Source organism: Danio rerio, chromosome 7 (assembly GCF_049306965.1).
Source record: "Danio rerio strain Tuebingen ecotype United States chromosome 7, GRCz12tu, whole genome shotgun sequence".
NCBI lineage: Eukaryota > Metazoa > Chordata > Actinopteri > Cypriniformes > Danionidae > Danio > Danio rerio.
This window is the reverse complement of record NC_133182.1, coordinates 31,466,307-31,493,559: the sequence shown is the minus strand read 5'-3', so window position 1 is coordinate 31,493,559 and position 27,253 is coordinate 31,466,307. Positions and strand designations below refer to the sequence as shown.

The following is a 27,253-nucleotide window of genomic DNA, read 5'->3' as shown; positions in this document are numbered from 1 at the left end:
TTCCAGTTGCAACCCATCACTGGGAAACACCCATACACTCTAATTCACACATACAGTACACTACGGACAATTTAGCTTACCTAATTCACCTGTACCTCATGTCTTTTTACTGTGGGGGAAATCAGAGCACCTGGAGGACACCCACGCGTATGCGGGGAAAGCATGCAAACTCCACACAGAAACGCCAACTGACCCAGCTGAGGCTCAAACCAGCAACCTTCTTGTTGTGAGGCGACTGCACTACCTACTGCACCACCGCGTCACTCAAGATGCTTTATTTTAAGACATTTATAAGGTGACCAAGAGAGCTCAAACACACTGCCATGTTCCTCATAGGGTTTCTGCAGAAGTCCTGCAATTTTCATGTATATAGGATTCTTGCACATAGCCTGTAAGATTCCTGCAGGAGTGCTGATTTTTTCATGTGGGATTCCAGCAAGAGTTCTGCAGGTTTCCTGTAAGATTCCTGCATGTTTCCCGTAAGATTTGAGCAGAAGTTCTATATGTTTCTTGTTCCTACATGATCTCTAAAGGGCCCTGCAGAGTCCTGCATGTTTATTTTCCCTGCAGAATGCCGTTGGAAGTACTGCATGTTCCTTGTAGGATTCCTGCAGAAGTCCTGCAAATTCCCTTTAAGAGTCCTGCGGGAGTCCTACAGAAGTTTGGTCACAAAAGTCTGTAGGATCCTGAAGGAATGTGCAGGTATGTGGTGTGTGGGATTCCAGCAGGATGACTAAATATTCAATAATGTGGAATGCATTTTACATTTACGTTCAGTCATTTAGCAAGCGCTTTTGTCCAAAGCAGAATACAATTGAGGAGGTATTCCCGATTCAACAGGTAGAGGCATTACATTCAATGTGTTATATTTATATATATATATATATATATATATATATATATATATATATATATATATATATATATATATATATATATATATATATATATATATATATACATATATATATATATATATATATATATATATGTAACTTGTTTGTGCTCAAAGAATGTAGTGCTAGAGTAGGAGTTTTCTTTAGAGTGAGAGAGAGAGAGAGAGAGAAAGAGAAAGAGAGAGAGAGAGAGAGAGAAAGAGAGAGAGAGAGAGAGAGAGAGAGAGAGAGAAAGAGAGAAAGAGAGAGAGAGTGCTTCCATAGGTGGTTTTGATATTACTTAATAAGATTTAGGTGTTCTCAAAAGAGTGGGAGTGGGACAATTATTTCACCAGTGAGGAGCATTAAATGAAAACGTTTTGAAAACGTTTTGACATATCCTCTCTGTGATGGCACCACAAGGCGGTGTTCACACCCTGATCGGAGGCTCCTAGAGTGGATGCAGACCTTCAGCAGCAGGTGGAGGTAAAAGGGTGCAGTGGCTGTCCTGTAAGCAAGCATCAGTGATTTGAACTTGATGCGAGCTTCAACCGGTAACCAATGCAGAGGGATTAAAGAAGGTGTTACATGGACTCTCTTTGGCTCATTGAAGACTAGATGAGCTGTAGCGTTCAAGATCATCTGTAGAGGCTTGAGAGTGCAGGCTGGGAGACCAGCTAAAAGAGCATTACAGTAGTCCAGCCTTGAAATAACAAGAGCTTGGACTAAAAGTTGTGCAGCATGATCTGATAAGAAGGGTCTCATTGTTTTAGATGTTGAAAAGTGCAAATCTGCAAGATCAAGTCCTGCAATATGCTCTTTGAACAACTGATCATCCAGGATCACTACAAGATTCCTTACCAAACTACATGGGGTGATAATGGGTCATCCCAACTGGATTGAGAAGTCATGTGTGATGTTGCAGGGAAGACTAAATAATAAAGTACACAAAGAATAAAGTAAACAAGAAAGCAATCATACAACACTGATTTACTATAGTATTCTTTTTTTATTACACATTTTGCCCATTGTGTTCATATTAGTAAAAGTAACTCAAAAGTAATACAGGAGTAATGTAATGCATTACAATTGTAAGGTAAGCGATTATCTGTATTGCATTACAGTTTGAAAAGTACCTTGCACAACATGGGTGAAAATTAGTGCAAGTGTGTAGGTTGATTTGATGAAGATATCTTCTCAATTAATTGCTGTTTTTCTTTAACCTTTCTTAACTTAAAGTGCATTTCTGTATTTGTATATGTTGTGAGAATTTGTGTGTGCATGTGTGTACAAAATCTATTTGCATAAGTTTTCTTAACTTGTGTGCATTTGAGCTTTTCAAGTATTTGCAAATTATCATTGTTGTTTTTTTAGTTATTAGAACTATTATTTTGTGTTTGTACAGAGTAAATGATGCAGGGAACAGTTGTTAAATACGGAATTTCAACAGGGCAAATGGAGTGAAACTAATCTCTAGTTCAGTAATTTCCTGTAAGTAGGTGAATGTGAGATCTTGAAAGTCTTTGATGCAAGAAGTAACTATTTAAACAAGAGCAGCACTTGATAAAATTTTAGGTCTCTTTTGCTTTTAAATCCCTTTGACTGTAAATTCTGCTGTTCCAGTATTAAATTACACAGTTTTTATGTTCTAATATAGTGGGATTTATTCTGCAGAGTCTGACATCATGACTGAAAAGCCGCAGCGTATTGCTGTTGGCTCTTTAGTGTTACAAATCAGTCATATTGTTTATCAACACGTTCAGATGGACAGATGGGAAAGAGCATGATAATGTCTTCAAGAAAGAGTCACGTAATGGCTTTCATGTGTTCGAAATACATGGATGTCATTCTTGAATGGCTTTCTTGTGTGTTGCATAACATACTCCCAGCAACGAATATCTCATCACAGTTGCTGAAACAACTGGGAATCATTATGAAAAAAAAAAATCTGTGTGTTTGTGTCTGTCTATTTATGCACAAACTTAACTGAGGACCGTGTGCCTGGACCCATTTTTAGCGACATTTAGGATTTTGTTCCAAGAAAACTCTGACCCTGACCTTGAGCATTTAGTGCAGGGGTGCCCATACTTTTTCTTATGAAGGACCAAAACCAAACTTGAGTGAGGCTAGTGGGCCAAAGGTAAATATATTTGCCATGGGTGGTTTTCAAGTTTATTTAATAATATTTTTAAATAACTAGAAAACATTGCTTTATTTTAAGTAATATAATATATATTTTTACGTATTTTTACGTATTACAGCAAAAAAACTAAAAAAACAATCTCATTTATAATAGAATGGAGTTACACTAGTTTTTGCCTTGATTTGCTTGCCAATATTTTCTGCATAGTCCTCTATTTTTATTTACAACCTTTAATTGAAACATTTGATTTCAATTAGCTCTGAAATAAAACAATCAACCAAAAGAAGTGAATCATTCTCACTGTCTTCTCAGATGGGATGATGGGCCAAACCAAAGGATACAATGGACCAACTTTGGCCCACGGGCCCTACTTTGCGCATCTCTAATTTAGTGTATACTTTACAGGAGCAGTAGATGGTGCTGAACTCATGTTGTTGTTTCATGGCAGAGAGCCGACCCTCATGGCTCAGGGCTGAGCTATATAAGTAGCGGACAGACATTGGGCTTCCCATTCACTCTCTTTCTCTCTACTCTCAACTATTTAGCTGAAAATACATCACAGGACAGGAGTACAAGAGCATTCTATTCGCAAAGAAACTTTTACTTTGGTAAAGTATAACATTCTCAGCTTTTCTTCTTTCTTTTCTGTACATGGTTTTATATTCCGACTCTGATGCTTTTAAAAAACTGTTCCCTGTAAAAAGAAATTTCCATGTTGTCTTTAATTTTTTTTTACTATGTTTCTGGTTGTTGATTATAGATTTTGAACAAATTGTTTTTGCATGCCACGTTTTTGCACATAATAGTTTAACAGCATATCAATATGTAATATTCTTTTGTGCCTTGAAAAAAAAAAAGTATGTCAATGGGATGATTCTAATATGAACTTATCCACTAATTTAATGATCTAATTGGATGGATGTTGCATCTTATAGACATTTTTCCACAGAATTAGTCATAGTTTAATAGTTTAAAAACTGACTGTACTGTAAAATAAATTGTCATGCAGTTCATATGGAATGTGTAGTTAGGTCTGAGTTTTCTGGCAGGATGTAAAAACAGTTGTGCATTCCCTTGACACACAGTGATGGCTCTTGCAGATGTGATATTTGAGAGCAGCTAAAAATCTAAGTACTTAAGCTCTTTCTCTGCAGCTTTTTTTCAACATGAACTCAACTGTATTAATACTTCATCTTGTTTAAGGACTTTGAGTTGTTTCTGTAAAATGGAGTGTTTTTGGTAACACTTTATTTTGATGGTCCATTTGAGTATTAGTAGACTGTCTGCTTAATATCTGCTGATACTGCTCCTACAACAGACATTTGACTGATACTAAGAAACTTTGCAAGTACATGTCAACTTACTCCAAACTTATCCTAACAGTCTGCTAATAATCAAATGAGAATTATTGGCATGTAGATGCAATGTATTTTAAATTCAACAAACTATGATTTTAAACACTCATTTTAGAAGTATTCTTTGGTCAATTTGAATCTTGAAAGGTTGAAATGAGTTCATTACCAACTGAACACATGGGAGCTTTCTGAATGATTAACTCAAATGAAAACACTGTGGTCCATTTATTTCTGTGCAGTCATTATGATATCTGATTGGCATAGGATTTGAGTCTGGGCTATTCTTAGTGTGAAGGAGCGGTGTGTGTGTGAGAGGGTCTTTACCGGAGGTTGGAGGTCATTCACAGGGAGCCAGGATGGGTTGCCTCTCAACATGGACCTTTCTTTTGCTTCTACTGGGAATTACAGGCACCATTTCTCAAGGTTTGTCTGGCCATGGCCTCTATGAATATGTCATTTTCATTAAGCATTTGACACTAAATTATAAATCAAGCTCATGAAAAAAAAATCTGGCACATCATGCTTATGGCAGAAGTGGAAAGGTTTCAACAGAATATTGACAGCTGGCTTTTAGAAACATGACTCTTCCAATACCCCAGCCCCCAAACCTCTCTTCAGCAAACCCATTATGGAAGGAAAGGCAACATTGTTCTTGAATCCCCCAGTATGTTCAGAAGCTGAGGTGTTTTGCCTGCCAGCGGCAGAAAGCCACCTGCTAGCAATTGGTTCTGCTGTGTGTGTGAACCGCTAGTGGAAATCTTCGTTAGACGGTAAGAATCAAGTGTTAAGCAATAATCTGGAGAGGGAGAAATCACATGAAAGCATTAGTCATTAGCAGGGCTCATGATAATTAGCCTTGATTAACGCGCAATATACTTTATTTTCATTACCACATCAAAAGCAAGTTACACCCATCATTGAAGTAAATGAACATATTTTTCAAACTTGAAAAAACTTGAGCTGCTTTCATTTCCTCATTAGGCACATGGAGAGGTATCATGGGGACATCATGGAGACCAAACCCAGCTGTATACCATAATGAAGGTATGTATGTGAGTTTTTGATCACACTGCAAAAACGTCTCAGGTTATATATGTAACCAGTTCCCCGAGAGGGAACTTTAACACTGCTTCCAAGCAGAACGCTAGAGGTGTTCCCCTATCGTTCGGCTTGGACGCATTGTTGAAGTTCCCTCGAAGGGAAAATGTTGTTTTCTCTTGTTTCAGTGCAAATATTTACATTTATTAATGGTGTCTTATAAAGAATATCTGAAAATAATAAAATTTCAGTGCATGGAAATGACCACCATGAGGCTCAAACAGCCTGAGTACGAGTTCAGTCGTGCGAAAATGTACGATTTTAAAACCCACCTAACCCCACCCCCTAACCCAACCATCATTGGGTGATGAGCAAATCTTACTTAGTTGTATGAATTAGATCGTACAAATTCATACGAATTAGCCACTAAATCAAAAAGTTACGAATTGCCGTGAGATTGCGTTGGCTCAAACGCCACTGTTTCTTAGTATTTATGTAAATTATACAAACATGAAACCCCTGTGGAAAAACAGGCCTATCTTAACAATACAGACGTTGCTTGTGGGATTTTTCATTAGCATGCCCTCAACATTTGCATGTATTTTAGGTCACGTTCTTGTCAACCAGACCTGCGCAAGTCATGACGTTCATCAACCATAACACAGACTGATATGTTGCCCACAGGATCATTTAAATGCAGGCTGTTTGATTAGCCACAAATTTTCCTAGGGAGATTACAACAATGATCATTTTCCTACCTGATTTTTAAGTTTTCTAAGTTTATTGTAAACTTACTATGTATGTGGGACTCTACCAGCTCAAAATGCGGAATATATAGGTTATACATTTATTCAGCACCCCCACAAAAGAGGCATAAGGTATGCTTAGTTAATGTTAAAAAGCACTAGGCATCTGTTCATTTATTATGTTTATTGTATACAGGCAATATATTCTATTTGTTTTAAGGATAAACTAACATAATTCTGACTTCTTTTTTTCTGAAAATTAGACAGTTGTTTATTTCTAGAAAATACACTACCTGACAAAAGTCGTCGCCAATCCAAGTTTTAGGAACAACAAATAATAACTTGACTTTTAGTTGATCATTTGGTATCAGAAGTGGCTGATATGAAAGGCAAAGGCCTCTAGACTACACTTATTTTACCTAAATATAATCATACCTTTATTTTTAATTAGGACAGTAAGGTCTGACTTTGCTTAAACAAAAGTCTTGTCACTTAATAAAATCTTCTGGAATGGCAAAGATAGTGTTCATGCAGGACTCTCATATTTCAACAAGATTCTTTGGATTCATTTTCAATGCCTTCTCCTCCTCCATCTTACCTCAGACATGCTCAGTAATGTTCATGTCTGGTGACTGGGCTGGCCAATCCTAAATGTGGAAGCTGAAGTATGAGAAGGACTGCTATCCTGGTGAAAAAATTGCCCTCTCCAGTAGTTTGTAATGTAATGGGCAGCACAAATGTCTTAATAGCAGATCTCTTACATGCCCCATACTGAATGTAACCCCAAACCATGATTTTTCCTTCACCAAACTTGACTGATTGCCGTGAGAAGTCCATGCGGGTTCCAATAGGTCTTCTGCAGTATTTGTAATGACTGGGATGCAGTTCAGTAGACAATTTATTGGGAAAGTCTACCTTCTGGCACTTTTTCCAAATGATCAACTAGAAGTCAGGTTATTATTTGTTGTTCTTATCGGGATCAATGATAAGACATAGCGTACATGGAAATGATCGAAATTTGGACTAGAAACAAGACAAAACCTCTGAGTGGGAATTTGTTTTTCTTCCTCAATGTAATTAAAATTTAAACAAACTGACATTGAAAGTCTTACAAATCTTTCCTTTTGCTCAGATAATTATGAGTGGACCACGTGGTTCAATGTAGATCACCCTGGTGGGAAAGGAGATTATGAGAAGCTGAATGTAATTCGTTATTATTATCGAGCCCGTGTGTGTGAGGTTCCTCGAGCTCTGGAGGCACGGACCACCGACTGGATCCCAGCTCGCAGCACTGGGGAAAGAGTTCATGCTGACCCAGCGGTGGGCTTCTGGTGTGTCAATGATGAACAGCCTTTTGGGAAGAACTGCTCAAACTATGCTGTACGCTTCCTCTGTCCCAGAGGTAAGCAATTGCTAAAATCTAATGAAGTGGGATTTTCAAAATTAAAACAGCTTGTGTTGTGCATTAAAGAGAATAACATTTATATATTTAATCTGTAATAGATCAGTTTTATTTAGCATGTTTTCTTTAATATCGCATTTTCTTGTCAGAATGAATGGTACTTTCTTAATAATAAAGAGTCTGATTTCAGAAATGTATTTAACTGTAATTTAACTTGAGGGAGTTTTTAGCTCACCCCAAAATTTTATTTTTGTTAATAACATTTGTCCCACTTAAACACAAACACAAAAATTTTTGTAACCAAACAGTTGATTGTAAAGCAATTATCTTAGTTGTTATCAACTGCCTGTTTACCAAGGCTGCATCTGAAATTGCTTACTACTTAGTAGGTACTGCATTTGAATTTAAATCTACTACTCGACTGTTGAAAAAGTACATTCTATACATTCATGAATTCTCTCGCGAGCCATCATGGGATAGCATAGCATAGCATGCATCAGATGCACACTACAGAATCTTACCGGGTACTTCAGTAAATTTTATGAATTCGGACCTACTACTTGGCTCGCATACTGTTTTTACGTACTATATAGTATGGAAGTAGGCAATTTTGGACGCAACCCAAGATTCTGTAAAAGATATTATTTTGGGTTAAATTTATATAAACTTTGGAAGACCTTGAGGGTGAGTATAAGGATTTGTGTGACTTTAAAAAAGAAAACTTTAATAAAGTAAACTTTTTAAGCTAATAACATTATTGAAAATCCAGAGAACACACATGTATATTAAGTTAATGCATTCTCTCTATATTCAGACATTGTGTCAGATGTTGAAGAAGGAATATGGGGTCAGTGGTCAGATTGGAGTCTGTGTCCTGCTCAGTGTGATGAAGAAGCAACACAACATCGCTCTAGAAGCTGCCAATCTAATTCCAAACAATGCAGTGGAAAAAGTGTTGAGGCCAGATCATGCCATGGTCCACCATGCCCACGTAATGAATCTATTGAGTTTTCATTCATAAATTTTCTTTTCAGCTTAGTCCCTTTATTAATCAGCGGTTGCCTCCGTGGAATGATTGCCAACTTATCCAGCATATGTTTTACACAGCAGATGCTCATCTAGCTGCATCCCATCACTGGGAAACACTTATACATTCTTATTCACACACACACACACACACACACACACACACAACAGAAACTTTTAACTTACCCACCTATAGCACGTCTTTGGACTTGTGGGGGAAACCGGAGAACCTGAAGGAAACCCACACAAACACGGGGAGAACATGCAAACTCCATCTATTGAGTTTACAAAAAGTTAAGAATAATTTCAATAATTGTCAGTTACAAATTAAACTAACCTTTCCTGTCATACAGTCATAGTTACAACCATATGTAGTTTTACATTTTCTAATTTACTTCACACTTGTTAAATAAATAAAAACTAACAATTTTTTTTTTCTTAGGTTGTGATTTGCAATGCATTGTGGGGACTGTAAACAGTGAATGTGATGGCTGCATGTGCCAGGATCATACCGTTTTAGGCTCAGTTCGTAGTGCTGGGGGACTCCCTGCACCTGGAGCTGCAATCCTGCGTGCTGGTTCCAGCCCCAAACTCCTCACTGTTACTGATCACAATGGACACTTCCAAGTCCCTGGAATCTGCCCTGATGGCAACACTACTCTGATGGTCAAGCTGAGTAATCATGCTCCACACCAAGTAACTGTGCCCCCAAGCAAAGAACGCACCACTGTCCTTCTTTTGAGGCTAGAACGAGCAAGTAATAATTTTGAAATACCTTAAATGAAAATGACATTTGGACTTTCTGTATTAGCATGAGATTATTACCTCAAAAAGAGATGAGAAAACATGTATCGCTGTGTTCCTCAGAAAAACTCCATGTGCTGAAAAATCCTGAGGATAGGGCCAGAAGAGAAGGTCAGACTGCTGCATTCTGTTGTAAGATCGATGGCACTCCTGGACCAAGCAGTTATGAATGGTAAGTCCAAGCTTACAGATTTAATTTAAGATGATAAGAAAGGACAAATAGAATTTGGGTTTAAATCATGGCTGATTAAACAAATCAGTTTAACCTGAAGTTCTTGATAACTAAGAGTAGGTCCTGTCAAAATGGCAGTAAAAAATCCAGAAATATATATGGTTAAAAATCACTGTTGTCAATCTTAAGGTTCCACAATGGTACTCTACTGGACAGGAGTCAGTATCAGTATGACGAGACACTAGTTTTGAGAAATCTTAGTTTGGACCATGTTGGTGAATACTACTGCAGAGGCAGCAATGAAAACGGAGCCATCAAATCCAAACCAGCCACCCTCACAGTTATTGGTGTGTCTTTTCATTCTACTTCATCCACATATTCACCTAAAATGCATCTGTGGAAATACTTAGCAAATATTGTGATCTCAACTTTGTATGTATCCATTTTCTTTCTATGCCTTTGTTCAGGTCAAAAAGAACCATCATGCAACCCTAGGCCTGATTCCCATTTGATCCGCTTACCACATGACTGCTTTCAAAACGAAACAAACTCTTTATACTTTGATGTGGGAAGATGCCCAACAACCAAGTGCACAGGGAAGCTGGATAATGGCATCAGATGCAAAGATTCAGTCTCCTACTGCTGTGGAGTTTCAAATATGGAGGAGAGAGAGATTACATGTCAGGGGTATCAATTACCCATCATGGTGGTGACGCAGTGTGGTTGCAAAACATGTGTGGACACAAAAGCTATCGTTCGTGGACGTGCCGTCGCAGCAGATACTGGGGAGCCCATGAGGTTTGGACACATCTACATGGACGGTGTAAAATTAAGTCGGACTGGATACAAAGGCACATTCTCAATCCAGGTGCCGACAAACACAGAGCGCCTGGTCCTCACATTTGTGGACAACATGCAGAAGTTTGTCAACACCACAAAAGTGCTACCATTCAATCCTAGAGGGGGAGCTGTGTTCCACGAGGTCAAACTGCTGAGGAAAAAGCCAGCTGTGATCATTAGCTCAAGAGAGACTAATACGCTTGATCTTGGGGAGGTGGAAGGCCAGGATCCTGTTGCTGAGATTGAGATCCCACCAAATGCATTCTATAAAGAGAATGGAGAAGTGTTCATGGGAAACGTCAAGGCCAGCGTAACTTTTCTAGACCCCAGGGATGTTTCAACAGCAGCGGCTGCCCAGAGTGATCTCAACTTCATTGGTGATGAAGGTGACACTTTGCCCTTGAGAACCTATGGAATGTTCTCTGTAGACTTTAGGGATGAAGAAGGAGGAGAGTCACTCAATGCAGGAGAGGTAAAAGTCCGTCTCGATGCAGCACAGGTGAAGATGCCAGAACACTTAAAGACCATGAAATTATGGTCTCTAAATCCTGAAACAGGTTTGTGGGAAGAGGAAGGCCATTTCTATGCTGAGAAGAAGCAACGAGGCAAAAGAGAGGAGAGGACATTCCTCATAGGTAACATGGAAATTCGTGAAAGACGGCTGTTTAACTTGGATGTACCTGAAAACAGGAGATGTTATGTGAAAGTGCGGGCTTTCCGAAGTGAGCGATACATGCCAAGTGAGCAAACTGAAGGAGTCGTGATGACTCTAATAAATATGGAGCCCACACCAGGGTTTTCAACCAACCCTCGGGCTTGGGGTAGATTTGACAGTGTCATTACTGGCCCAAATGGTGCATGCCTTCCAGCCTTCTGTGATGAACAGAAACCTGATGCATATTCAGCCTATGTCATGGCTAACCTTGGGGGAGAAGAACTAGAGGCAGTAGCGTCCTCTCCAAAGTTGAATCCTAACACCATAGGTGTCCCACAACCTTATTTGAATAAACTCAACTATAGACGCACAGATCACGATGATCCTAGAATAAAAAAGACAGCATTTAGCATTAATGTGGCCAAACCCAGGTCGAATGTGGCTGAGGAAGCCAATGGTCCAGTATATGCATTTGACAAGCTTAAGGAGTGTGAGGAAGCTTCATTCAGCGCAGCTCATTTCCGTTTCTCGAGAGTTGAAGGTGATCGTTATGATTACAACACAGTGCCTTTCAATGAGGATGATCCTATGAGTTGGACTGAAGACTATTTGAGTTGGTGGCCAAAGCCCATGGAATACAGGGCCTGCTACATTAAAGTAAAACTCAACAGTCCCCATGAGCTCAATGTTCGGTCTCGAAATATGGGAGGTACCCATCCAAGAACTGTTGGTCAACTTTATGGCATTCGTGACACCAGAAGCATTCGAGACATGGACCAAGCAACCGTTTCAGCAGTGTGTCTTGAGTTTAAATGTAGCGGGATGCTCTATGATCAAGACAGAGTGGATCGCACCCTTGTGAAGGTAATGCCTCAGGGCAGCTGCAAGAGAGATAGCGTAAACAGCATGCTACAGGAATACTTGGTGAACCACCTTCCACTGGCGGTCAACAATGACACAAATGAGTTCACCATGCTTGCACCTCTGGACCCTCTAGGCCACAACTATGGTATCTATACAGTAACTGACCAAGACCCTAGGACAGCCAAAGAAATTGCACTTGGCCGTTGCTTTGATGGTACCTCAGATGGCACCTCCCGAGTCATGAAAAGCAATGAAGGAGTGGCATTAACATTCACCTGTGGTGATAAAGAGGTCACTAGGCAAAGTATGTTCCAGCAGATACAGAACTCACTGGGTCAGGCCACAGCTGGAAGTGCTCGGCCAGGAAGAGGTAACCGGAGACAGAGAGGAAGCTCAACAGCACCTCGCAGCAGCCAAAGGAGGAGTACTCGTAATTCCATCACACGTTCCCAGAGCCTTGGTTGATAATTAAAGAACTTTAAAAGTCACCCTGAGACAAGACAAACCCATTCCCTACGGGGACTGCTCTTATGAGTGTGTCATGTTTTAAAAGATACTGTTTTTTTTTAACTGCAATTTTGCAAAGGAAATGAATATTAAAGTGATTTTTTGTTACTTTTATCAGTTAATTTTTAGCACAATCTATAGTAAGGCTAACAAATTTTTTTTATATACATACATTTTTAAAGCAACACAAGAAGAATGTGCGCTTTAAATTTTTTTATTTACATATTTTTATTCACTTGTACTGTGGTTATTTTACTACTTGAAATTGTAAATACTCAAGATATTTATTGCATACTTCAGAGTATCAGTACTGAGCAGCTAAACATCTCCAAACAAACAAACATATGCAATTTATTCAACATTAAATGGAAAAACTCTGAAGTTGTCGAAGTTCTTATAAAAAAATACCATGTGATTCCTTTAGACCAATGATTTTATTAAATTAGATTCTTAAAAAAAAAAAAAAAACAATGCCTTAGAGTCTTTGTATTGTCTGAGTCCAATTAAACTATTTGTTAAAAAAAAAAACACTTTTGATAAATAAACCTGCATTTCATTTGACTTTTTACATGCTTGCTACTGTATTATGATAATACCCATGGACCTGTTGCTTCAGAAAAAGAGGACCAAAATTTTCAACATTATCAGATGAGTAGAAATTGAATATCATTGAACCATTGATCAAGCGTGCAGCAGTAAGGACTTAATTTAAAATATACTTTGCTTAACAAAAAATTAGCACAAGTAGGCTATTGTGCAATTCTGTGGCATGGGCAAAATTCAACAGATTAAGATGCTCGGTTTTTACTTTGATTTTACCACTCTATTTGCTCGTGCTGTTGATTCTTATCATTAAATTTAGATTCTTTATTTTCAACTTTTATCGAATTGTGCTAAAATATGCAAGAAAATACAACCAATCTTTCTTGGAAGAAATTAATTTGCATAGAGAATCATATTTACTTTTGTGAAACTGGAATTGCACAGCTTTAAAAACAAAGTAAAGGGAGGAAAAAAAAATCTACAAAGTTCTCTATAAGGCATTGAAATTCGTATTTAGGCCAATCAGCAAATTCCTCCATCAAAAATGTCCCACATCATACAGTCCATTTTAAATTCAAGGCCATCTGAATAAATTTGCTTCTCCCCATTTGTCACTGGGGTGCAAAGGGCTGATAGCAGCTTTATGAGGAGTCTGTCACCACTGAAAAGGGTTGACACATTGTTCAGTTTTCAAGATGGCAACAAGTAGCATGAAAAGGGTAATGTTGCATGTCTGCAGAGCTGTCTGAGCACAGAGGGAATGGGAAGGGGAACGATGATCCTTTGTCACATGAAGTCATCATATTCATTGCCGTAACCACCGTCAAAACCACCATAGTCAGCAAAGTCATCTTTCATGTTTGCTTTCAATCCACCACCAGGTACAACACCTTTTTTCTTTTTCTTATTTGCCTTCTTTTCCTATGAATTACACAACAGCAACAAATCAAAAAAAAAATCTGTTCACATTTTGATAATAATAAACATCAAAACTGTAATAAAACAATGAGTTAAGTAGTGGTAAATGCATATATGGTCATTGACTGAATAATAACAAAGGCATTTCCACTTAAAAGACTACAATTATCTCACCTTTTCTTGCTTCTGTTTTTCAGTGAGCAGAACTGATAAAGAAGTAGATATTTTCTTCAGGTCGTCTACTTCCACTATACAAAAAACAACAAAAATAGAGAACAGAATTACAAGCCTTCATACATGTGTGCGTATTTGTGTTTAAGCAATCCAATACATAATCTAACAGCTGGGAGAAACAAATCGGTAATTCATTAAAGGGGACCTATTATGCAAAATATCCCTTTTATAAGAGGTTTAAGCACAGTTGTGTGGCATGAGTGTAAATGTATTTTTCTATAATCACACTTGATAAAAAACAGCCTGCAGAAACACTTCAATTGACATTCTCCCTTTGTACATGTCATCAAAGAGGAAAGCCCCACCCATTAGTTACAATCTCCCTATCAAGACTTATTTTATGCGCACTAATTTTAATGCTGCAGTGGGAAAAAAATCTGGAAGAATCGCCTGGAGTCACACAGGAACGTTGTGTACCTGGCTGTAAATCTAATCAGCGAAGAGAAAGTGACACAAACTTATCATTTCACTGCCTTCTGAGTGACCCAAAGGTCCGTTCTGAATAGACAGTGAAAATAAAAAAGGATATTCGACCTCATTTTCAGCTAATTTAAGGGAAATAGCACTAGTTAGCTAACATTTTCTTTCCCAAACAAACCTTTTAGATGCCATTTATCAAACTCAAGTTAATGAACTGATTCTTTCACTATGTTAGACTTTGTTACTATACTGAAGTGTAAAAAAAAAAAAAGAAAGTCAATTTCCCGCTAACATTTAAACACTGCTGATTTACCATAGTATTCACCAGTGCTCAAAAGAAATGATTGTGATTGGCCGTGAATGTCGTAAGTTCACTGCAGTTCACCGATGTTTACAAAGTGCAAACACAGACAAGCAATCGACTGATCTTTGCAGCTTTAAAATACTCCAGTCTCCCTGCATTTGTGTTTGTACTCAGTGAAAAGTGGTGAACTGATGACCTTCACGGCCAATCACAATCGTTTCTGTTGAGCACTGGAGAATACCATGGCAAATGAGTGGTTTATGGACACGCTTAAATGTTAGCTGGAAATAGACGTTTTTAAAATTTCAGTACCCATTACTGACAACACGAGGGTGTGCTACAGAGGACTGCATTGATTTATCGCGCACCAGATTATATAGGCTGAAGCAGGGAACTGTCCCCACTGTGTTTAACTGGTGCCATGAACTGAAGCCTAGGAGGACACTTAAGCGTATTACTCTTTAAGAGGCTGAGATTTTGTTTAATGCCTAATATGCTTTTAACTGTTTAAACTCAACTGAATGATATTAAAGTGGTTTACACCACATCTGCACTTTGAAATTGCAGCTACAGCAATAGGTTTGTGGTCCACAGCATATTGTTGCAATGTTTACAGTGTTGATATCCTATACTTTCAGGTTTCGTCCCATCGCAGTCTCCTTATAGTTTTTTAAAATGAGTGTATAGCATAAACAGCACTAAGTGAGAAGCAGCCAGTTTTCACACAGTACCTGCTAAAGATAATATCAGCGACTAAAAGGCATTATATAAATGTGGAGTTTGTGGATGCACATATGAATACTGCACTACTTTCTAAGTACAGTTTTTTATAGAAATAACGTCCATCCTGTTTTTGAACAGATGTTTGTAGCTCTGCCCTATTTTGAAACGGGCACAATCTCATTTGAATTTAGTCGCCACAATAGCATAATTTTGGTTCAAAGCCTAAAAGGTGCAGTTTCAAAGAGTTATAGAAAATATTTGTGGGGAATTTCGAGTGAAAACTTCACATGCACACTTTAGGGACATCATACACTTACTTTACATCTTGTAAAAACAGGCATAATAGGTCCCTTTAAAAAAATGTTAATAAGAATTGAAAAAACTGAGTGCTAACAAAATAACTACATATTCATAAAACCTTCTGCACTTACATGAAATACAAAGTTCTCGAAACAATGATTCCAAAAAGCTTGAATAATGCACAGATTTTTCAAACTGTGTTATCTTTTCTTTCAGTAATTTTTCAAATGTAACAAAGTCATCTTTGGATGACGGGCACATGGCTTCAATTCCAGAGGCGTTTGTTGTGTTAACAGTAGTTGAGGCATTTGCAGCAGCAGGATCCACACCTAAAGACGGGAAGAAATTCATCGATTAACTTTATACATATATATATATATATATATATATATATATATATATATATATATATATATATATATATATATATATATATATACATATATACATATGAAGAAATTGGAAGACTTCACCAAAGTGCTGTTTCTTACCAAAAGCCTCACGGGCCAATTCCATGTCTGCCTCCTCCTGCAGCTTTTTCAGTCTAGCTTTTTCTGCTAGCTGCTCCTCTAACGTCAGACTCTCACTAGCTGCTGTTTCCTGATTCTATTCATTTCATAAATAATACATGGTTGTAAAATTAGAAGATTAAGAATTAATGCTTAAAAACTACAGGCTGGTTTATACTTCTGCGTTGAGTGATCGCTGTGAACCACGGCACATATCTTGTGCGCAGTCGTGCATTTATACTTCTGCGTGTTTGTGTTGCTCTGCAATAACATGTCCGGAACGCTAGCTGGCAGTAGGTTATGTTGTGTTCGTCTGTATCGAGTTTCTTCGTGAGCGTTTTGTTTATTATGAACGCTACCTTAATGTAGTTGGACATGCTCATTCAGAGACGGGAACCAGCGGACGTGCAACAACTTTAATAATAAGGTAAACACGAAACATTTAGAGCTCCTTCTCGGAACTCGACACTCACTCCATTGGGCTCACGGCTCTTAGCACCGCCCACACTGGGCACTGCTACCAAGCCAACCAGTCACAGAGCTTGAGGTAAATATCATTGCGATGTGTGGTTACATGTTTTGAGAGGTGCGCATCAGTGTCAGCTTCAGCCACAGTGAGGGCTATGCGGCCACACGAAAGCTGCATCGGAACATACGCGTGCGCTTGCGGCAGAAGCATAAATCAGCCTTAATAGTTATACACCTAATAATTATGTTATTACCTTTTTCAACTCCTCTTGTTTTTTCTTTTGCAAAAGTTCTTTCTCTTTTATTTTGTCACTTAATTTTTTCTTCTCAGGAGGTTTCACTTCTGTTAGAAATGTAAAAAATCAAACCATAAGAAAATGCTGTTAAAGTCAAACAATAATTACAAAAAAGCAAAGTAAAAATCTAGAACATTAAATGAAGAATTTCGGAGATCACTGGTGATTTAAAATGAAGTGATCAGTTACACACACTGAGGCTAGAAAAAAAAGGCAAAATAAAGTGAATCTTTTTAATGGCCAGTTTTTAAAGATATATGAAATTGTAAGATCAATACCAGCTATTTTCTGTTCAACTTTCTTCTCCTCCTCCTTCTCCTCCTCCTCCTCATCATCCCAGTTATCCTACACACAGAAAAGCACAGTGCGTCAAACATATGCAAGATGATGAAATAATTTGGCCGTAAATATTGTCTCATTTATTCATTAAAGAAAGACCCCCATCAAACATCAAGACAGGTGAAACAATTTCTCTTCTGCAATTAATAGAAATACATTTACAGAAACCTACAACAACATTGATAACAGCTCACTTTTTAAATATAATGTTTTAAGGCTACAGGATGAATTAAAAAACATTGTTTCCTTAACATTGCAGGTTTTCCATCATAGTGGATACTCCAGAAAAAAAAATCATTTGAACCCTTGAGCCCCCAGTAAGCGGTTTTATTCAGCGTGCGCTTTCTAGAGCTGCTTTTAAACAAAGCAACACGCGGTATAATAACAGTCCAATAATAACACAGGCGCGTGCACATATATGAGCTCGAGAAGGGACGGCACGTGAGAGAATTCTAGATCTGCGCGTCACCAGCACACGCAACATGACTCAATCGCGTCATGACGTCAACAGGAACTCAACCAGCTGCTGCTGCCAGGCGCACAAACGGCAACATCCACATGACAGCGACTGGAAGTGAAACACAAAATCAGCCGAGAAAAAAAAAACTAAAGGAAACTGCCACTAGCTAGAATGTAAACGCGGTGTACCACTACTAACAAGTATATTTAACAAGCTGATGTATCTAGAACATTAGTAACAAAGGGGAGTAAATTAATTGTCAGTATCTTACAATGAACTAAACTGCAAACGAAGCTTCATGTGGTTGGCCACGGAACTAGAATAAGTCTAAACATTTCAACCACTAATACATTAACTGACCGATGTGTTATCAGTATTAACGTTAACTATATTAACGTTAGTTTGATTTTGTAAAGAGCTGTCAGTGTATTGTTGTTAGTGTATCAACTGTCACATAACAGATCGCTCAACACGTTTGCTGACGTAAACGGACAGAAACTGTCAGTGCAAGAGAAGTAAGTTACTAGAAATCAAGAAGGCGCAACTGGATACAGCTGGTGTATCCCCAAATAAAACGGGCCTATTCTGGGCTAGCGAAACGGCTAAAAATACACCAGGGTCGCCCATGTTACTTATGCTATCTTTAGCCACACGTGACTCGAGAAAGCAGAATTAAAATGACTAATACCCTGTTTAGCAATAAAGTTTTGATAACTTGCCCATTAGCACCTTACCTTTACGTCTTCCTCCTCGTCCTCGCCTTCCCATCTGTCCAGCCGCCCGGCGGTGGCAATTTTAATCTGCTCATTTGGCTCGAAGTTGTCAGCGTCTTTGGATAAACAAAATAATGTCGAAGCTTAACAGCGACCGACACCATTTCAAGCGCTCAACCTTTAAATATTGATAGCAATCCTTACCCCATTCGTCTGAATCCGCCATCTTGGCTAACTGTGAGTTAGTTTAACTAGTAGCTGAGAGAAAGCATGTGCACAGAGCTGCTCTGATCTACGCGCTTCTGCCTTCATGCTGACGGGATACCGGAGGACTAAGTGGAGCTGTGTGGCGACACCGTGTGGCGAATACACAAGGCTCGTGTGTGTCAAAAACTAGATAGTAATAACAATGCCATTGTGTTTATTATTATTAATTATCATCATTCTTATTGTTTTTCTTGTAGTGAAATTCTATTTTGTTAAAGTTGTAAAATTATTAGGCCCCAGGCCCTTACAGGAGGTAAACATATGAAGAGTTCAGATGAGTTCAGCCTTCAGAAAACTTCTAAAATGAGCACTTTTATATTTTTTACCTGTGTAGCTTCAGATATTTCACAGTTATGGGTATGAATAGATTATTTATATTGCCTTTAAAGTCAAATAACAGCATAAAAACATAGGAGACTGAGATAAATTATCATTTTAGAAGAACAGATCCGATCCATTTAGAGGTCTTTGCAACTGAAATCTTCATATGGCTTTACCGTGAATAAAACTAAAACAGCACGGTGACTACATTTAAACAATAGTGACCACACATTGCAACACAAACCGTAATTTAACCATGGAGTTTAAAGAACAAACAAACAACAAAACAACACTTTTACTAAAATAAAACCATGGTTAATTTTCATTAGGGGTCTAACACTTTGCTAAATAATACATGTATTAGTTGATGCACAAAAATACAAGAACACTAAACTTCAAATTACATAAATAGGGAGAATGAACACAAGAATGACTTTACAAATGAAAGAACAAAGAAATTTCACGATCAGGGTTTACTTTTTAAGTTAATACCACCAATTTAGATGTGTCATTGCATGAAGGCTCTTCTTAAAGCAGTTAAAAATACATGCATAAATTAATAAATATTATAAATAAAACTGGACACAAAGATAAATGTAAAGCACAAAAGTCAAACCAAAATACAGACATAAATGTTGATACATTATTTTCCAAACTAAAAATAAACAAAAGCTCTTTATCATGACCAAAAATGCTGTAGAAATTCCTTAAAGAAATATTTCTATGAGTGATTGTTAATATTACAATGTACTTATCAAATATCTCTGATGCAATTTCACAGAACATTTCTGAAACCCAATTCAGCAATTTAAAAAGGCTGAATACATATTTACAGTATTGAAGTTACACCATATTGCACATATTTGGAAAGGAGTGTTCAGTTCAGTATAGCAGCGAATCAGAAGTGACAGATTCAAACTCATCCCATAACAGGAGGAAGCGACAGCAACGTTATCAGGATGCTGAAGAGGTAGAAAATATGACAGGGGTAAACTGCGACTCCCAGAGACCTGCCTAAAAGCATACACAAAAACAGCTGTTAGACACAATAAAGAGCATTGCAACCCAGTGATAACTTAAACGTATCCAAATATCAGTCAATCAAAACTTATGATGATACTGTATTAAATATTGTGAAATAGCAGAGCTTCTCTTTCTCCCGCCCTCTTTTAAAACAGAAGTGAATGTACCTCTGAAATCAATAGGTTTGTCCTCCCAGGGATTGAGCACCATGTACAGGGCCGTCTGCTGTACTGAAGACAGAGCAGAGCGCTGGGCATCAGTTACAGCAATGGCCTGCTCATAGGTGAACATGCGAATCTGTGCCTGGTTAAACACCACCTGAGAAGAGAGAAAGTAGAAAGCACAGGTAGAACTATCCTGAAATTACTCCAAAATATAGAGTACATCATTAGAGTGTTTTTACCAGTGGTCTAAGTTGCATGCATAATTCAAGTTTATTTATATAGCACATTTCATACACAATGGTAATTCAAAATGCTTTACATAAAAAAGAAGATTAAGAAAAGATTTAGAAAAGAAATCACAAATTAAGTATGAGAAATGACCAACAAGATACATGAATACAGTGTGATCAGTTGACTTAGCACATTGCTTATTTGGTAAGTGCACCAACTTAACAGATATCACTTCAGGGTTTCACACTAGAAAAATAAAAACAGACACTGACTGCAAATTTGCCCGCTGGGATGAGAGAGATGGCAAGTGGGGTGATTCCCTCTATTTGTTCCTTCACCAAAGCAGACATGGCTATATCAGGCAACCCCGCTACAGATAAAAAAAAACAACAATTATTGTGATTTTGAACTAAAAAGCAACTAAGACGCAATGTTCTTATTGATACTGATGCTAATACAGAATTTATTAAGACTAAAACTATTAGCTTTCAATAATAGACAGGTAATAAGCCAGTAGTCAATAGCATGAATTGTTACTTAAACTAGTGTTATTACCTATTTCTATATTACCTATTTTATCGTGCTATAACCTATTTTAACACATTTTTATCTATTTTTCATTCTTATTTTTATAATCCTTACTATTTTTTATTTTCTTACACTTGTCACTTTTATTCCTGTTTATGTAAAGCACTTTGAATTGCCACTGTGTATAAAATGTGCTATATAAATAAACTTGCCTTGCCTTGCCTATTATGCATGTTTAAACAAATTATTGTTATATTGTTATAATACCACCCCCTAAAACCTCCAGAATATAATTTATTTAAAGGTGTGTCAAGTAAATTATTTTTTTTGTTGATAACCTAAATATCCATTTATGTATTTGCAGATGTTAAACAGTGACATAAAACAGTATTTACAGTTTATTCAAATAACTCGAACAAATAATTAAATTCTATTCTGTTATTGCGTGACTCTCTGGAAAACCTTATTCTCGTTGCGCAATTGTGCCATTGAATGGTTTGTTGTTGCTTGATAACAAATGGTAAAAACTGAAAACAGGCTCATCTAGGTAACTGAAGTTGGTGTTTTACATTGTTAAAGACTGCTTTTCTATCTTGAACTTCTTCCTATACACTTTACACTTTACAGTATGTATTGAAAAGCTGTGTAATAAGTGATGAGATTGTATCATAACCTTTTAAATGTTTGTTTACCGCATTCAATGCTGAAGTTTTAAGTTAATACATTTTTCAAGTAATTAAGAAGTAACAATGTAATAAGCAGGATGAAGCACTCTTGAATAAAATACCTTGCTCAAAGCCAAACATATTTATAAATCTGAACTCTCTGATTACAAACTCTGAGCTGCAGTATACCTGCAATGGCTCCTATTTCAATGAAGATCTCTGATCCCCAGGAGCTGATCAGTCCAAAAGACAAGCTGTTGCTGAGCAGTCCTATTAATGTCTGCAGCTGCTCCTCAGAGCAGGACAAACGCAAACGGCCCAGCCACAAAACTGCCTTACTGGAATGACAGAAACAACACACAGAGTGTAAAAAAAATCTGTTTAACAGAATGAACTTTAAAATCAACAGCTTAAAGTTTCTGAGATAATTTAACCTGAACTCCACTGGATTCAAACTGCGCATGACTGATGCATCAATCCCACACACAATGTGTCCCAAAGCAACAAAAGTGCTGGAGTCTAACTGGCTAGGGTTCTTTCTGGATGAGTTCAGCACTGTGGAGAACAGCGTTTTCAACTGCAATAGCAAACAAGGGTCAGTTGTGTAAACTACAAAATGTATGATTCTTTTTGCTTTGGTTAGTACATTTATTATACTTGCTGCTAAACAATTTAGCTTTGGCATCACAGAAACAAATAATATTTTTAAATATATTGGAAGAATTGAAAGTCATTACTTTTTAATTTTATTTTTAATTAAATGCAGAATTGATGATTATGATTATGATGATGATGATGATGATGATGATGATGATGTCATTTTTCAGAGACATAAATATTGTTTTACAGACGCAAAATAAACATTAACATATATTGCAATCATGTATAGTAAACAAAGGAATGAATAACAAGAGGCTCATCAAAGCCAAAGTCATATTTTAAATGATGTTGTCCGACCCATCCTACAGTAGCTCACCTTTTCAATACATTCATCAAAATGTTTACCTGTCTGCTGTTCCACATGTTGACAGCTCCCATGGCTGCGATTGACTCAATTTCAGACAGTTTAAGAGAAGCCAGCTCATTAAGTGAGAGCTGAGTGGCAATACGACCCAACTGAGCGATCACAGAAGAGTTATAACTGGAGGGAATACCATAAACCTACACACAGACAAAAGAGTAAAACTAAACTTGTCAAAAGTACCAAGTTCAGTACAAATCAGTAAATATGATGATACCAGCATTTCTCACTTGCATTTTGAGAGCTGTTGAGCAGGTTCTAAAACACAGCTGATTATCCTGAATCAAATCACTTTCCAAATAACTTTTTCAGCCTTCAAAAATGTTTTAGTAGTCTTCACATAACCTGTGCCTTCCCACAACTTTATCCCAAAGATCTTTTGAAAACTGGGGTGTAATATGAGGTATAGATTTCTACAGAGTAGGATGATTTCCTATAAGCACTGTATGCATGTTCATATATAATTAACAACCTTCTCAACAGTGCACAAATGTTATTGCGAGATGGACATTTTATTTATTTCAGTACCGATAAATACTGAAGTTGGTACTTTTAAATTGAAATTCAAGATACAAAAGTAAAAACAAACACTTTTGTTAATGCATTATTGAAGAGTTAATAAGCAGATGAAGGCACCTCTTTAGTCTTTGTTAGGAGCACAGAAAGCTCGTATTGACTGAAAAATGGATCTTCTCCAATGAGCTGCAAGCACCTCCGAAACGCACTTGATGGCATGTTTTTAAGACTGTCGATAGTCCAGGCTGCAGGCTGTGTCACACGAAGGCTCTCACAAGTAGGGGTCAGCCCAATGTCTAACACAAACACACACATTTAATATGAGAAATGACAGTAGGGGAACAAATTATATACATATACACTCAACGGCCACTTTATTAGGTAAACTTGTCCATCTGTTTGTTAACGCAAATTTCTAATCATTCAATCACATGGCAGCAACTCAATGCATTTATAGTCAAGTTCAAACTGAGCATCAGAATGGGAAAGAAAGGTGATTTAAAAGACTTTGAACGTGGCATGTATGTTGGTGACAGACAGACTAGGTCTGAGTATTTCAGAAACTTCAAATCTACTGGGATTTTCACTCACAACCATCTCTAGGGTTTACAGAGAATGGTCCGAAAAAGAGAAAATATCCCGTGAGCAGCAGTTCTGTGGGCGCAAATGCCTTGTTGATGCCAGATGTCAGAGAAGAATGGCCAGACTGGTTTGATCGAAAGGCAACAGTAACTCAAATAACCTTACAACTGAGGTATGCAGAAGAGCATCTCTGAATGCACAACAATTCCAACCTTGAGGCGGATGGGCTATAGCAGCAGAAGACCACACCGGGTGCCACATCTGTCAGCTAAGAACAGGAAACTGAGGCTACAATTCGCACAGCCTCAACAAAATTGGATAATAAAAAATTGGAAAAATGCTGCCTCGTCTGATGAGTCTCGATTTCTGCTGCGACATTCAGATGGTAGTGTCAGAATTTGAGAGGTTTTGGGAGATTCACATCAAGGATGTGCAGCCGACAAATCTGCAGCAACTGTGTGATGCTATCAAGTCAATGTGGACCAAAATCTCTGAGGAATATTTCTAGTACCTTGTTAAATCTAAGCCACGAGGGATTAAGGCAGTCCCAGTACTAGTAAGGTGTACCTAATAAAGTAGCCGGTGAGTGTATAAGTGGTATTTTTCTTCACAAGAGGCAAAAGACTTTATTTACAAGTGGCGCGTCCCACTTTGAGGAAGCCGAGGAAAAACTGAAGCACAAACTGCTGCTTGTCAAACAGCTCATTAGGTGACTGACACAGAGAGCCGAGCTGTCCGCTCTCCCACTCTTGCTGACTCAGGAACAGCCTCTCAATGCGCTCTAAACTCATCAAACCCTGAAGACACACACACATGTACAAAGATCAAAAGCAGTGATCTCAATTATTCATTGTAAGTTAAATATACTAATAATTATCATAACTTCAATCAATAAATCAATCAATCACAGGTTGTCACAGGTTGATCTTATATCCACTTCTGTGTGTGAGATAATACCGTAATCGATTAAGTGAGTGAAGAAAGAAAAATCAAGCCACGTACTAAAGGGATGAGTTGAATAATCTCCTTTGGAAGAAAGAACAAGAAGCGGTCCACTTGGTTCAGTGTCTCTGAAGTCCAGTTTTGCACAGCGCTTTGTAGAGAAAACAGATACAGTTTATTGTTAAGAGGCATTTCTGGGTTTAATTGTTAGCATTATTTTCTGACTGTCCATACCCAAATGTCTTTGGTTCCTGTAGCATTTTTGCCACTAGGTCTCTTTTATTGGAACTGTAGCAGAATCCTCGCAGGAACTCCAGATTATCGACAAAGAAGCTCCTGTCCAGTTGCCAAAACATTTCATCAGCCACAAACGTAGCCATGACACCTAATGAATGAAACTCCTGTAATGTGTATGTTCCGCTGTACATATCCTGAGGAGAAAACCCAAATATCCGAAATAAATTCACTGAAACTAGAACTCACAAATGACAATATGACAGCATCCTTATGAACATTTTTGTCTTGTTCAGTTTATTTTTGTGATCATTTTGGCTATGTGAATGTCAAAAGATATAAATGTCAACTTTTTTGCTGTGACACTGACACTCATTGACCTATCCTAGTTTGTAATAACAAATAAATAATAATAATAATAATAATAATGATAGTAATAATAATTTTCATTATCTCTTAATATCTGTAAAAGTGTAATAAAAGGCACAATTTATAATTGTACTATTTTAGACCGCAATTTTCACATCCTTTTGCTGTTTTTTGACTAATGTGTAGCTTTTCTAAGTTCATGCAAAACAATTCCTATGTTTTTTATACAATTTAAGCTTGTTTACCTTATATACTGGGATGGTCCAGAACAACATTTTTTACATCATTTCTAGGGCCAGATTTACTAACAGCTTCTAGCAGTGCAAACCTTCAGTTGACAAAAAAGTCAAGGTTTACTAAAGACAGGCGGTGAAAACAAACTTATGAAATGGCATAATGGTTATTATTGCTGCTGACTACTTTTTGTTTATGGATATGTAGCATCTTCCCTTACTATGCAAAATTAGTGGGCATAATTAAAGAGCAATTAGATGATTGATGCAATGTCATCTGTTAGGGGCAATTAGGGGAGTAAGCAACATGGTGGCTCAGTGGTTAGCACTGTTGCCTTACAGCTAGAAGGTTGCTGGTTCGAGTCCTTACTGGGTCAGTTGGCATTCCTGTGTGGAGTTTGCATGTTCTCTCCATGTTCGTGTGGGTTTCTTACGAGTGCTCCAGTTTCCCCCACAGTCCACAGGTGAACTGGATTAATTAAAATGGCCGCAGTGTGTGTGTGTGTGAATGGGTGTTAATGAGTGTTTCCCAGTACTGGGTTGCAGCTCCTCTGTGTAAAACATATGCTGGATAAGTTGGCAGTTCATTTCACTAAGGAGACCCCTGATTAATAAAGGGATTAAGCCAAACAAAAATAAATGAATAAGTTAGGAGAGTCAATTTACTTTATTTGCACCCAAAATATATGCATTTATCTATTTTGCAGCAATTGTTCTTTAGATTCATCCTCCAGCAGCAACTGAAACTTGTCAAAGAAGTACGTAGAACTCACTCGTAGAATTCATTTTTAAGCCACAGTCGTTTTAACTTGGGCTATTCTTGGTAGATTGTACTGGTTATTAGGAAAATGAGTTATGCTTCATCTCTGATCTTTAACTTTTACACTGTCAATAAGTCATGTTCAGAACTTTACATTTTTATATACACTATTATGTGACTTCACTCTCACACGGATTTGTTTTGTTCAGTAAGTGTGTTCCCTCCACAATAAAACAAAACCGATCTTTACCAGTCTTTGAACCATCTTGTCCACAAGTGCAGCTTGTTTGGTGCTTGGAAGCAATAGGAAGTAATGTGGGTCTTCCACTATCATTCTCCTGAGGGAATCCATTTTATCTGGTGGAAACTTCTTAATGGTGGACAGCCTTAAAGAATGGTATGGAATTGAATGTGAAAACATGATTACATTAAATTACATTAAAACTGAACTAAATTGTGACTCACGGAAGTGACAGAGCAATCTGAGGTCCCAAATCTCCAAGCAAATCTGAGAAGAAGTTAAAGTTGTAGAGTTCCTCATTTATACACTGTGTCTGTAATACATAGAAGACAATGCATCTTCTTTGATGAGAAATGTACATTTGTTCATACAGTTTGGGCAATAATTGATCCAGCATTCACAATTTAACACATCAATTTGGGTCTACACAAAACTTTAACAATCAAGTCAACAATGAGAAGACTGAATTTAGTGAGGAATTGACTAAACAGAAAAGTAATCT

General features: G+C 37.6%; 3 protein-coding genes across 4 annotated transcripts in view; 1 reads left to right on the top strand and 2 right to left on the bottom strand.

Moving 5' to 3' along the window:
• Positions 1-3,519: 3,519 nt before the first annotated feature.
• Positions 3,520-12,955, top strand: cilp (cartilage intermediate layer protein, nucleotide pyrophosphohydrolase). Of its 2 annotated transcripts, none has more exons than NM_001199362.1 (9): positions 3,520-3,626; positions 4,638-4,796; positions 5,355-5,417; positions 7,290-7,559; positions 8,374-8,550; positions 9,028-9,342; positions 9,453-9,561; positions 9,751-9,908; positions 10,029-12,804. In NM_001199362.1, exons 2-9 carry the CDS (start codon positions 4,730-4,732, stop codon positions 12,383-12,385), a joined length of 3,516 nt encoding a protein of 1,171 aa, NP_001186291.1. In that variant the 5' UTR covers positions 3,520-3,626; positions 4,638-4,729; the 3' UTR covers positions 12,386-12,804. The 2 variants fall into 2 exon arrangements, with proteins under 2 accessions (NP_001186291.1, XP_009301490.1); XM_009303215.5 differs by having other exon boundaries at positions 3,529-3,626; positions 4,613-4,796; positions 10,029-12,955.
• Positions 12,843-18,932, bottom strand: eif3jb (eukaryotic translation initiation factor 3, subunit Jb). The gene is given in 8 exon segments (NM_213502.1): positions 12,843-13,891; positions 14,063-14,136; positions 16,001-16,198; positions 16,361-16,475; positions 17,101-17,189; positions 17,421-17,487; positions 18,676-18,770; positions 18,859-18,932. Coding segments are annotated over 8 exon segments (795 nt in total). The 5' UTR covers positions 18,881-18,932; the 3' UTR covers positions 12,843-13,756.
• A 768-nt stretch (positions 18,933-19,700) lies between these two features.
• The window catches only part of strc1 (stereocilin 1), a 29,724-nt gene continuing 22,171 nt past the window's right edge, over positions 19,701-27,253 (bottom strand). Inside the window, exons 17-28 of the mRNA XM_005168943.6 lie at positions 26,976-27,064; positions 26,761-26,896; positions 25,149-25,345; positions 24,975-25,065; positions 24,607-24,769; positions 23,511-23,686; positions 22,859-23,014; positions 22,288-22,430; positions 22,043-22,191; positions 20,933-21,030; positions 20,433-20,583; positions 19,701-20,256 (exon numbers count right to left, since the gene is read on the bottom strand). Coding sequence (XP_005169000.2) covers positions 20,162-20,256; positions 20,433-20,583; positions 20,933-21,030; positions 22,043-22,191; positions 22,288-22,430; positions 22,859-23,014; positions 23,511-23,686; positions 24,607-24,769; positions 24,975-25,065; positions 25,149-25,345; positions 26,761-26,896; positions 26,976-27,064 — 1,644 coding nt within the window. The 3' untranslated portion in view covers positions 19,701-20,161. The remainder of the gene's footprint in view (positions 20,257-20,432; positions 20,584-20,932; positions 21,031-22,042; positions 22,192-22,287; positions 22,431-22,858; positions 23,015-23,510; positions 23,687-24,606; positions 24,770-24,974; positions 25,066-25,148; positions 25,346-26,760; positions 26,897-26,975; positions 27,065-27,253) is intronic.

What these genes read in the sequence shown, in the direction of transcription:
- cilp (XM_009303215.5), top strand. Translation starts at nt 4,730, where the DNA reads ATGGGTTGCCTCTCAACATGGACCTTTCTTTTGCTTCTACTGGGAATT. An exon ending in TACAGGCACCATTTCTCAAG is followed by an intron (nt 4,797 to 5,354) that starts GTTTGTCTGGCC and finishes TTTCCTCATTAG; the next exon opens with GCACATGGAGAGGTATCATG. An exon ending in AGCCACCCTCACAGTTATTG is followed by an intron (nt 9,909 to 10,028) that starts GTGTGTCTTTTC and finishes GCCTTTGTTCAG; the next exon opens with GTCAAAAAGAACCATCATGC.